The 13,798-nt window shown below is 37.9% G+C and overlaps 1 protein-coding gene across 1 annotated transcript in view; it reads right to left on the reverse strand.

Moving 5' to 3' along the window:
• LOC103598783 (lactation elevated protein 1) overlaps positions 1–13,798 on the reverse strand; it is a gene marked incomplete at its 5' end in the record, with an annotated part of 70,938 nt that overhangs the window by 7,286 nt on the left and 49,854 nt on the right. Inside the window, one exon of the mRNA XM_008582844.1 lies at positions 5,919–6,018. Coding sequence (XP_008581066.1) covers positions 5,919–6,018 — 100 coding nt within the window. The remainder of the gene's footprint in view (positions 1–5,918; positions 6,019–13,798) is intronic.

Genomic DNA, 13,798 nt, shown 5'->3' on the forward strand with positions numbered 1-13,798 from the left:
ATTCCCAACCAATCTCCTCTGAGTGGTCCTGCACTGACCGGGGATCAGATCGGCTGTCCTTGCTGTGTCCCAGCATTCTCTTGGTGGGCCCATCTCCCCCACTGCCCATGCTCCAAACACTTCCCATGGGACGGACTCTGCGCCAGTCCCTTGCAATGACTCACCAGCCTCTGAGTGGCTCCCCTTTTTCAGCTGTTCTGGCTCCTCGCTCCTGCATGGGTCCAGGGGAACCCTATTAGTGGTCTTGCTGTCCTGGGGACCACCAAGGCCTCTTCTCCCCTGCCACCTCCAAACAACTCCATCTGAAGGACACAGCTGAGGCTTCTGCTGGCTCCTGCTCTGTGTGCTCAGCAGCTCCAGCCCTAAAGCGGCCAGAGGACAAAACACTCAGAGCAATTTTTTCTTTCTCTCATTGCGGTTTCTCCTGCCTTCATGAATTCCATAGGTCTCTCCTCCTCTTCCCCTGAGCTCCAGCGGCCCCAGTTTGGCTACTGTTACATTTTTATAGCTGTAAATTGGTTGATTTATGGGAGAGAGTGATGCTGGGGACTGTCTATTCTGCCATGTTGACTGGAACTCTACCTGAGTTTTTTAAAAATAAGAAATTGAATACAAACTTTCTCTTTTTGTATTTTATCTGAAACTTTTCTAGTAATTTCCCATTTTTAGGGATCTGATCCAAGATACTCTCTTCTTCAGGTTCAAGGGCCTTAACCAGATTACCCCATAAAATATAAAATAGTACCACAACAAGAAATGTTGGGCTTGCAAGAAAATAAGGAAAATCCCTAGAGACCAAAAATCAATCAGGAAGCTAAAAACTAAGGTAGGATTCAGAAGCCAGCACTGGTTTTAGGTTAACACTGCATGGTGTGCAGAGGATGAGGCCTTGGACCCGAGCAAGGTAGGAACTGGAAGTTAGGACAAGGAAAAATAGTGGTGTACAAGAAATCAGTCTTTGGTAACTGATTTCCTCTGCCGCCCTCAAGTTTTGCTTCCCTTTCTTTTTTCCAACAAGACTTTTCCAGACTTTGTACCTCACTGTATCCTGCTTACCCTCACTCTCCACTCCAGCCACACAGGCTGCCTTTTCAGTTCCTCAACTGTGCCATTCTCAGAGACAGAATCAAGATGTTGGAATAGACAGTCTCCAGAGTCACTCTCTCCCACAGTCAACCAATTTACAACTATTAAAAAAGCAATGACTGCCAAGCTGGGGCTGCTAGAGCTCAGGGGAAGAGGAGGAGAGATTGACAGAGTTCATGAAGGCAGGAGAAGCTGTGATGAAAGAAATAAGGGACCACTCCAATCCTTTCGAGCCCCAGCCATTTCAAGGCTGGCCCTGGTGAGCACATGGAGCAAGAGCTGGCAAAAGCCACTGCTGTGCCCTTCGTATGAAGTTGCTTGGATGATGCAGGGGAGAAGAGGGCCTTGGTGGACCTCAGGCCTCTAAGACCACTGACAGGGTTCACATGGACCCACACAGGAGCGAGGAGCCATGGACAACTGAAAAAAGGAGCCACTTAGAGGCTGGTGAGTCATCGCAAAGGACCTGCACATGCCTGTCCCATGGGAAGTGTTTGGAGTGTGGGCGGTGGGAAGGACAGGCCCACTGGGGGAACACTGGGACCCGGCATGGACAGCTAATCTGCCCTCCAATCAGCGCAGGACCACTCAGTGTAGACAGGTCAGGAATATAGAACTGCAGGGGGTGCAGTTTGCTGAAAAGACTCAAGCCCAGACCAGAGTTTCTACACAACCCAGGTGCACCAGATCTCATGAGATCTGGAAGTACATACAAGGTCAACAATTAAAACCTGATCTGCACAAAAAGCCTTCCCCAGGGAGTCAAAAGCAATGAAGCAATTTAACTCAACTACAGGGTTCAAGTGCTGGTCCCTAAAGTAAGTTCCCCCATTTTAGAAGTAAGCAAAGGACAACAAATTAGTTCCAGTGCAGAGTTCAAGTGGTGGGGGTAGCTAATAATCCAACACAGAAGTGAAAGAAAACACAAAACACTCACAAATCAGAGACAAAGTTCTGATATTAACCAGCAAAGTACTAACACCACCAAAGAACACCTATAAAACCTAAATGAGCAGGGAGCCCCCACGGCTCCTGAGCTGGGATGTGGCAGCCAAGGGTCTCAGCCCCACACCCCTGATGTCCACATCCAGCCTGGTGACAACCAAGCAACCCTGAGCAACTGCTGGAAACCCTCCAGGCTCCCAAGCCAGAGTTGGGGGAGCCTGTGGGCCTCAGCACCCCCCTACTTCCACCTCTATTTCCCTATCTCCGTCCCACCCACCCCTCCCATCACTCCACAACATCTTTTAATGTAAAAAAATAAGAATGATTCTACTAAGTAAATGAATTTTTTTTTTTTTAAAGTGCCATTCTCTGTCCAGCCACTCAGCTTGGCCTCAACCCTCTGCCAGGAAGATTCTTCCCCCATTATCTTGTAGAAGTTTGAGAATAAGTAGATTCTATTTTTAGGGAAAAAAAATTATCTGGGGTCCCTGAATTAAAAGCTGTGACCTAAAGAAAAAGTTGAATGCATTTTGATGGTTAGAATAGAGGATACTCTTACCTGGGATAGGTTGGCTAAAGGTCAGTGAAGAACAATAGGAGAAAAGAGTCACAAAGTCTAAGTTCTAGTCCCTGTTCGGCTACTCACTATCCACGTGATTTGTTTTTATTTTTATTTTTTTGTTAATTTTCTGGATGTGAACATTCCAAAGGATTTTATTATCTCCAAGGGACTGATTCCTTAACTGGGAATCAAACTTAAGCCACCTGGGTGAAAATATGGAATTTTAAAGATCAGACCACAGGCTAAAGCACCATGTGACTTGTTTTTAATTTACATATAGTAACATAAACCTTTTTTTGGTGTACAGTTCTGCAAGTTTTACACATGTAACTACTACCACAATCGGTATACAGAACAGTTCCATCACCCCAAGAAATTCTCTTCTGCTGCCCCTTTGTAGACAAACACCTTCCCGGCCCAGCCCCTGGCAACAACTGATCCATTCTTTGTCCTATAGTTTTACCTTTTCCTAATATCTATCCTTAATCTCTCTGAGTCTTTTTCTTCACCCATGAAGTTTTATAGGTGTGTGTATATATTACACATATGCCATCTTCTTTACTTTACAATATTAAACTATTTATGATAATTGTAGGCTGTGGCTAAAATACCTGGTATATGATAAGCATCAAGCATCCCTTCTACAGTTCCTATTTAGAAAAAGTTTTCTCTAACTTTGTGACTAATGTCTAATTTTTGCAATTCTGCATCTTGAACTTTCAGTTTTTTCCAGAAGGGTGGCTCCAGCTCAGATTTCTGCATGCTACCATGGTGGACCGGTAACTTTGTTCACTCCTACAAAGCTATGAGCTCCTAAATGTTCCTTAACCTCTTCTTATGGTTGTCTTTCTTCAGTTTACCATACTACAACAACCTGAGCAGCCTTTCAGAAATGATTGCTAGAGCCTTCCAAGATTATTCTAGCACCTTGCCATTTATGAGCATAGCTTGTCGCTGAATGTCTAAATTTAATACTGACGACACTTAAATCAACATGCCAGCTATAGTAGAAGCAAGCCTCATTTCCACCTAGATAGATGATATAATATTAAAGATATCAATTTTTAATTAATAATGCTCACTGCCTTGGCTCATAGGGTTGCCAATACTTGTAAATCACAAGATCGCTGTTATGTAATATTATATAGATTTTAATACATGCAGCTGAAAAAAATCATTCATAATTTTTTTGTTTTGTAACAGATGAGATGTAACTATAGTTATATGAAAAAACGAACCCAAAAAGTGTTCATTAATTAATTGATGTCTCCCTAAGGTAAGGCTGCCAGTGGTGTGCTGCAGTTGACTAAACTTGATCCTATCCAATTCACACATTTTAATTAATAAGTGGCTGAAGAAACAGAAGCATGATTACCAAATTTATAAATGTCAAAGTTAGTAGGGATAGCCAAAAAAAACTTGTGTTAAGATTATACTTAGAAAAGATTTCAGGACTGGCCACTTAGCTCACTCAGTAAAGCATGATGCTGATAACACCAAGGCCAAGGGTATCGAATCCCCTACCGATCAGCCACCAAAAAAAAAGAAAAAGATTTCAATAAAAATCAATAAAATGGAACAATGTAGACAGCCAATAAGCTGAAATGTAATAGGAAGAAAAAAAATCAACTGTACAAATATAGAATGAGAGAGATTCAGTATGACAGCAGCTTATATAGTAAGATCTGGGTGTGTTAGTATTACAAATTCAATGTTAAGTCATTAATGTGGCATTCAAGCTCACACTATTACATTGCCCTTTTCAGGTTTACTAAAGAATTCCATTACCAATTCAAAGGGTCAGTTCTCAACCTCATTTTCATTTAACAAGAGTGATCATCTATCCGTTTTGTACCATTTTTCTTTTCCTCACTTGATACTGTCTTAGTTCTCCTTCTACCTCACTGGCTGTTCTTTCAAGACTCCTTTAGGACTGATGACTCCCAAATTTATAGCTTCAGTCTACACATTTGTATTGAAGTCCAAATTCTTATATGTATCTGTCTCATCATCATAGAAACCCCTGCTTCCACTTCCTTATCCAAGTCTGCTTTTCCTGTAGTCTTCCCCATCTCAGTAAACAGCAACGTCATCCTTCCAATTGCTCAGGCCAAAACCTTCACCTCATTCTTAATTCCTCTCTTTTTTTCATACCCTGTACCCATTTCATCAGTAAATCCTATTGACTCTGCCTACGAAATATGTCCAGAATCTGACCACTTCATATCACTACACTGCTGCATCATCTCCACTCAGAACTGTCACAATCGTCTCCTAAATGATCTCCGCACTTCCAACACTGAAACCTCGTCCCCCCAGTCTATTCTCAACACTGCAGCCTAAGAGCTCCTTTCAAAACATACATTCATTCAACATTCATCCTAAGACAGTTCACTGAGATACATCTATGTGCTAGGCAATGTTAATAGATGCTTAGAATACATCCAAGAACAGAAGAGAGAAAAATTGCTGCCCTCATGAAGCTTTTGCATGCTGGAAGGGGATAGACAATAAACAAGAAATGTAATAAAAATAAATTATATAGTGGGTCCATAAGCATTATGGGCCAAATATACAGCAGGGTATGGGGAAGCAGTACCAGGAAAAAAGGGATGTGTTGTAGATTCAAATAGAGGGAGAAGACTAGGTTTCACTGGCAAAGTAACTTTTGAGCAAAGATTTGAATGAGGTAAGGACTTAGTCATGCAGATATCTGGGGGAAGAGCCTTCCAGGCAGAAATGTTTAAGTTTAAATCTCTCATAAAATATTATTTTTGGTTCCTTAGACTTTTAACTGACTACATGATGGACTGAAAAATACAAGATTTTAAACTTGTTTTTAATCTATATAATACTTGTATTTTAATTCTTAAATACTCATACTTTCCTAATAAGCCACAAGTGCTTTTTTTAGAAATGATAAATTAGGTGAAGTATTAGAAACTACTCATGCAAGTGAGCTTTAAGTCTTTTTCTAAAATTTAATTAGGAGTTTCATTATTCATTTCATTGAGTTTCTTCTATAGCCCATACAATGCAGTTAGAAAGGCCTGCATTTTTTGATACATACATATGACATAACATAATATTCAGAAAAAAACAGCAAGTGCATCAAACATGGGAGATCAACTGGATTTAGCTTGCTAAGAATATAGTTTTCAGATACAAATATCAACTGATTTTTCAGATTAAGCCAGTTATAAAACTAATTATAAGCAAAGTCATCAGATTTACTAACACAACAAAATTAGTACAAAATTATGGATTTTAAAAGCTTGTTAGTTTCCACCTAATTGGATGAGACTAGCACAATGTTTGTTTTTACCTTCCGGTGGCCTATTGGATGTTGCCACAACGACGACCCCATTTTTGAACAGATTTTCAAAAAGCTGTTTCAGAATCATAGCGTCAGCAATGTCAGTGACCTATGGACAACAACACATTTGTTTTATTTTAATTTCACTTCTGCTCTAACAAATTTGCTAATGGCTCATCTTTTTTTTTTTAAATGAAAGTGAATTCCAAGAGAAAAATTCTAATTATCATCATGAAGAAAAGAGTAGATAATTAAAAGCATGAAAGACTGTATAGCAGTCTTTTAAAACTGACTCTTCTTTTTTACAAGCCTATCATTTCTACGCAAATTATCAAATGGTTCTATGTTAACTTCTTTTATAGAACTACAGGTGGAAAGCATAGATAATTGTCCTAAACATTTAGGAAGTCTAATTAATTAGAACTAACATGACCAACTCCCTCCTCCTACTCCCACCCTACACACACCCCCAAAAATGAAAGAGTAAATAAATAAAATACACAGGCTGTTTGAGATTTCTAATACCTTTCTGGCAAAGGTCCCTGGAAAGGTGGCTTTAAATGGTCATGGGACTTTAGAAATAAGGACAAGTAGCCAGTGAGACATAATCAGCTGCTGTTGAAAATAGAATGATATGACATAGATACTATTGTGCAATTGTTGCACAAAACAATTCAACAGATGGCCCATCACAAAAATAAGCAATTTCATTGTTCTTTTTAAGTGCCTTCTATTACTGTCCATGAATAATCAAAAGGCACTGCAGTCACTTCCAGCACAGCCAGCCTCTGCTAACCTTCGCAAACACAAATATTCCTTCTACAAAAAAATAATAAGAATAACCTCACAAGAATAGTTAATACAGTGATTTAAAAAAATAACTGACAAAACTAGAAATGCATGCGGGGGGAGAGGGAGGAGGGAGGGAGGTTTCGGTGATGGGCCATAATAATCAACCACATTGTATATTGACAAAATAAAATAAATAAGTAAATAAAATTAGAAATGCATGATGCAGATAAAACTATTCCTAAATTTTTAAAATTCACAATTAAAAATTGATTAATTATAACTTTTAAAAGTCTTTAAAATTCAGAACAAAATACAGCAATTAAGGAAGAAAGTTGACTTCAAAAATAAATGTATAAAGAAGGCTGATATTAATCATTACAACTTCTCCTAAGTATAGAATAACGAGTTTTTGATACTCGCAGTGCAATAATCTTAATAATCAAATAATCTTAATAAAACTTGCTTGATATATACTCACAAAATTTTTCACATTGTTATTTTTAAAACATTTTAGAGGACATAGAAACTACTGAAATTCTTTCAATTAGATGAAAATACTAAAAGTTACCAACTAAACTGTTATAGTACAACTAACAACAAACTGGATTGCACAGGTATAAATCACTTTTCTCTTTACAGCTAATGTCTACTCAAAAGTTTATTTCTTTTGAGAAAACCTGATAAAAACAAAACAAGACCATAAGATGGGGACGTGCGCTGTTTTGTGGTTTTTTTGGTTTGGGGGTTTTTTGGGAGGTTGGATTGCACAGGTATAAATCACTTTTCTCTTTACAGCTAATGTCTACTCAAAAGTTTATTTGTTTTGAGAAAACCTGATAAAAACAAAACAAGACCATAAGATGGGGACGTGCACTGTTTTGTGGTTTTTTTGGTTTGGGGGTTTTTTGGGAGGTTTTTTTTTTTTTTTTTGCTATCTCTGGCTATAGCTTGAAAACATATTAACTAAAAAACTACTGAAGACTCCTTAAATTAAAAAAATCTCAGGAACTTCCAAAAAAGTGGCAATTAAAATGAAAAGGAAAGTAGTGCTGATATTATTTAATTTGGAGCTTAGGATCACTGTCAAATTTTGCTTCCACAAAAACACTCACAGAGAAGGTCCTTTTCAAATGCTTAAACACCAGTGGCATTTCTGATGAGAAGAAAGAACAAGCTTGCAAATTTTAGTAGCAACTGCACTTTTAAACTGAATTCCCAATACACTGACTTTTTAAAAGAATGATATCAATTAAAGGTTACCCAATTTTAGAGAATAAAAATGGTCACTTGATGACATCACTAATGTTTTTCAAAAAAATTAAAAATACTTTTGTGCCCCAAGGTTCAGAAATGTTAAGGGACAGTTAGCTTATAACACAGTGCAAAGGTTTAAAATGAAAGTTGAAGAAAGCAAGCAGTAAAGGCTTGTGGTTGAGTTATAATTTGTTGTTTTTATATTGCAGAATGTTTTTGTGCTATCAGAGTAAATTAACTTGGAGAAGCTATGACTAATTAATAAAGCAGGAGTCACTTCGTGTAGCCGGGTGCCAATGTATGCTCTTTTGATCTTGTCCCTGCACTTGTTCAGCCTTGCTAGGGAACAGTAATTTTACAATATAAGTGAACAGAAAACAATTGGCTACACATTCTTGGAGAGCCGGCTTTTTCAGCACCCAGCATTTCATTACCACCAGGAACAAAAGAGAAGGCTACAGATTACCAATAAGGGTAGTCTGATAATACAGTGAGTGGAGACATTTCATTAGCATTAAAGAGAAAAGATTTTTTTATGACCTAGAGTTGCTTTCCATTATGACTCACTTAAGTAAAAAAGGAAAAAAATCTAATGGTTAATTTACATGTGTAAGTACTTGAGTCTCAGTCATCCACTGATTGGTACAGTGCCATGTAATGAGTGACAAACATAAGCATGCATTATCAGTAATTAGTATTAGCACAAAAATAAGCACCTATTTTTTATTAGCAGTTTTTAATAGCTTTCCTGCTTCATAAAAATGGTTAAAACTATTTTTTTTAATTATATTGATATCTTATAGAGGAGAATTTTGCATGATATTCTACTCATCAGAATTTTTTTTAGACCATATTAGTAAAACCTAAAAAGAGACATGAATAACATTTTTCTTTTTAAACATCAGTTTCTCTCAGTATTCTGATGTCTTCAGAATCATAAATGGTTTAACAAGTAACATAAATATTCAAAAAGGACATAATGAAGACCCTAAAGAAAACTTTGAAAATAAGCTATCCTTTTATTTCAACAACTAAAACATACAAAAAAGCTACCTATCTAGGACACATTTCTCAACCAAAATAAGAATATGTATCTGCTACTACAAGTAAAACTAAAATGCTACACTTAGTAAATATGATCAAGCTAAAGAAGAATACATTCTGCAAGTGTAATGTGAATGCTACCAAAATATAATCTTAAAAATTCCTTAAATTCAAGAACACAGAAAAGAAGGAATATATCCTTGTTTTCAAGCAGCAATAACTCCCATTCATCTCCCTAGTAAAATAAACATATTAATTAACAGCACCTAAAAGCCAGTAATAACTAGCTAAAAATCAAGACTAATGTGATTCAATTTTAAAAGTGAAGTGGTGATTGTAGACATGCTGTTAAGAATAAAGTGCCTAAAAAATTCTTTTCTAATAAATTAGCAAGTATTGTATTAGGATTAATAAGCTCAAGGATAATTTTTAGGTTGTATCATTAAAACATCTACAAAAACCCCACCCAGCTCTAGAGGTATATATTTAAACTCAAAATATAAAACTATGTATACCAAGGAAAATGTAGAGATAGCTGTTCCTAGTGAGTAAGAACACTGATGCTGAATTTAAACTGTTAATTACCAGCTGTGTGACCTTGGTCAAGTTATTTAACCTCTCTATTTCTTTATCAACATAATGAAGGCAGTAAAAATACCTACCTTGCAAAATGGTTATGAAACATATAGTAAACTCTCAAGAAATGTTAACTGACTATTACCTATGTATGGTATTATACTAGTATAATTCCATATTTTTAATGTACAACTGTGTAGAATTTTAGCTGTAGATGGAGTAATATATAGCATTGTATGGGTGGTTAAGGATATAGGCACATAAGAAGCAATCAATAAACAATAGCTAATACTACAGAATATACATAATAAATGGAATGTAAACATTCCAATAAATAAATGAGCAGCAACACCTCACACAGTTCATAAAAGGTAGATTTAAATGTAAGTAAACAAACATGGAAAAAAAATCAACCATATTTACCTAAAGGAATACAAATTAAAACAATGAGATACCATTTTCCATCTAATAAATTAGATTAAAATGTTCAGAAAATTCAGAATGTTGACAGAAATAAATGTGAGCTGCAGTTTGTAACATACCTTGGGTTTTGTAAATGCTGATTTTGCTTGAGAAATGCTATTATTTATAAGAGGAGTTGGATTTAATAGGGGAACAACTTCAATAGTTATCATTTGGTACTAGGATTCACTCATTGATTATTATGTTTATTCATTCTCAGGCACTGTTCAATTAAAAGATTGATGTATCTCAATGATTCATGCCTTCAAGTTTACATCCCATGGAGGAATACAGATAACAAACAGTAAACATAATGAATAAGTAAATCATATAACATGTTATAAGGTGATATATGCTATGGAAAAAAAGGAAGGTATGGGGCATTGGAAGTGTGGCGTTAATAGCAAATTGCAATTTTGAGTAGGGTATTATGATAGGCCTTGCTAATAAAGAGATAACTGAGCAAAAATCTGAAGAAGTGAGAGAATTACTCTTACAGATACGTGGGGGTGTAATGGAAACAACGCAGCAAAGGTTGGTGCCTAAGCTTTAGAAGTAGAACGCCACACCCAAACAGCTCAAGCTGGTGGCCAGGGATAAGAACTTAGAGGTATCTCTCCAGCCCGGGAGGCTGGGCTTCCAGCTTTTCCTGCTGCTGAAGCATTCGACCGTGATTTTCAAGTGGCCCCCGCCCTATTCCCTTATACTTGGTTATGTACTGCTAGTTCATTCCTCCCCTCCCGACTCATTGCCCAGGCTCTGTAAGTAAAAATCTTTGAACTTGCGGTGGTGGTGTCTGGAGTCTGCGCCTTCCATCTGAAGGACCAGGGGCTGCCGGGGAGAACACAAGGTCGGGCTCCCAGCGCCACAGCGATGGTCAGGCAGGCATAAACTGGACACGGGTCAGACAGGAGTCACGAGCGCGTCTGCCAGTATAAACAAATTTCCCTGAGGAGCCCCCTGCTGGTGGGTCGGACAACTAGGCACTAGACCTCCCACCAGGTAAAAGAAGTACTCTGTGGCAGGCAAACTGGAAATACTCATGTCCATCTCCTTTCATTTCCCATTAGGGCAGGTTTGCTAGTCGCTCTGGCACTGGAACCTCAATTTAGCAGGGGACTCTCAGAACAGAGGGGACTGCTCCGTGCAGAAGGAATGCCCAGTGCAAAGGTTCTGCTTGTTTGTTTTAAATTGTGCAGATGCTGGGTATCAGAGTGCTAGTACAGACACATCTGGGAGTAACTTTTAACCTCTTGAATTTTAGAGAAGGGGGATAAGTAGATTTTTGGACTTGTGATAATCCAGTTTTGGTGTGCTGAAGGAGCTTCTCTAAGACCGGTAGAAGACAGCTCGGGATACTGAAACTAGGAAATCCAGTCTCTGCTCAGCAATCACCTCTTACATTAGGGGACACACTCTTGCCTTTATACTCTCGCTGTCTCTGGCTCTTCTCAACATTGGGTATATGCAGATATTGACCTTTTTTTGCATGCAGTGGCAAGCTCCAAGATTCGAGTTTGGAACTGCACAGAATATAAAAGAGCAAGACTACTAACACCTTTATACTCTCGCTGTCTCTGGCTCTTCTCAACATTGGGTATATGCAGATATTGACCTTTTCTTGCATGCAGTGGCAAGCTCCAAGATTCGAGTTTGGAACTGCACAGAATATAAAAGAGCAAGACTACTAACATTTTTCATTCTTCATTTTTCGTTCTACATTCAGGACAACCTCGCTCAAGGGAAGAGGGTTTCCTATGTTGTTAACTCTAACATACTAGAATGCTACACTAAAATTTAAGATCAAATAAAAGCAGTCAATTTGGTATTCAGTCTTGATTTCTCATCTCTGCATATTTTCTTCAGAGCCCTGCTGGGAAAGAAGTATTTGGTATAACACCCAACTACTAACTAGGGTTCCCTAATCTATGAAAAAATTAGGATTGAGAATAGTAGAGAGCAATGGAAAAGTCTGAACCTCATGTAGAAGATAAGGTCAGAGAGGAAACAGGAGGGTTGAGCAAAGGAAATGACACTGTCTTATATAACATAATAGTTCTCCCTTAGAGTGCAAGCCCTTTTAAGTTGGGTTTTCTGTTACCTGCAGCCAAAAGCATTCCTAATAGATACATCATCTTTGCTCTTCTTTGGCTTCAGCTTATTAGGTAATTCTCCTTCCACTGGAAGTAACAGATTTTATATTAAGGAAGCTTATGTATCCTCATAGTGCTTCCTCCCAATGTTTATGCTATTACAAAACATAGGGAAATCCCTGTTGATGTAGAAGATAGAAGCAAAACATGATTGAATACTTGCATTCTCATCAAGATTCTGATTGCAAGAAATAGGCACAGGAGATCCAGCTAAAGAAAAGAGATTTACCAGAGATCCCAGGATGGAGACAGCACCGATGGCACTTTATGGGAACTGGAGCAGTAGACTGGCTTGGGATTAGAGGTAGCTCTGGAGAGTCAGCAGCTGCCTAGAGGGCACCCTAGTACTCCCTTCCTTACAGTGATTCGGTTTTGTTCTTTTTTTTTTTTTTTTTTCTTAAATGCATAATTATTTATTGCCATAACAAATTGTCTGGTCCAAAATCAAAGCTGTATTCAGAAGGTCTGCACCTTAAATTGGTCAGTTACTTTCTATGTCTCTTTGTTCCTGTCTCATTACTAAGCAGTAACTTGTCTCTGTGCCATTTAGATCAAATTTATGAGAGAGAGGATATGATTGGGCCATTCCCTAGGCCACATCACACAAGTCCAAGGTTGCTAATAAGCTCATGGACTAGCTATTCATAGATCAAATGTCCAGGCACAATCCATTTAGCTGTGGGACAGATAGGGTCCTGTGATATGGAATAAGGCTCTTTAAGGCAATTGGGATGAAAGAGTAAATGAATGAATGAACATCAAACCAAGTCTGGATGGGGCAGGCGATGACAAACATCTCCATCACATCTGTTTCTCTTCGTTACCAAGCAACATTTTATAAGAGCCTGTCTCTCTTGATCTCTCTTATACTCAATATGTAAACTGAAAAATCCTTTTTGTTGCCTGCATTTCTTTTGCAACACTTGATTTATTTGGAACATTAGTATCATTATAGTTGCTTTTCTTTCTTCCTTCTCATCCCTATATCAACTTTTTGAAATCTGGACTCAATAGATAATGCCCAGCAACCAGACAGACTTTTGTTAGGATTTCACTATAGGGTGGCATTATGACTGTTGTGGATCCTACACACTTTTACCTTCATGAGCCCCTTCCTCAATTAAAAAAAAAAATTACAACTGTTGGTATAAAGACAACTATAACACAGATGTAAACATATACAGGCTGGATTCACTACTGATGTATTCATTTATTTCTTCAAATTTTAAAAGAAATTAAATTAAAACATTTTCATGAGCCCCTACACGTACCATGGGCCCTAGGCACTGAGTCTACTGTGCCTTATGGGTAAGCTGGCCCTTTTGCTCTTTATCTTCTTCAGGATCATGTGCTTTGCACAGCCAGATTTTTTTTTTTCGTTAAATTTTTATTTTGTCAATATACAATGTATATGATTATTATGGCCCATAACCGACGCCTCCCTCCCTCTTCCCTCTCTCCCCTCCCCCTCAAGAATGTCCTTTCCGTTTGCTTGTTGTAACAACTTCAAAAAAGAATAGTTGTTATATCTTCTTCCCCCCCCCCGTTTTTTTTTGTGTGCGTATGTGGGTGAATTAATTTGTTTATTTTTAGCTCCCACCAATGAGT

The sequence above is a fragment of the Galeopterus variegatus genome, unplaced genomic scaffold (genome assembly GCF_000696425.1).
Source record: "Galeopterus variegatus unplaced genomic scaffold, G_variegatus-3.0.2 Scaffold2734, whole genome shotgun sequence".
NCBI lineage: Eukaryota > Metazoa > Chordata > Mammalia > Dermoptera > Cynocephalidae > Galeopterus > Galeopterus variegatus.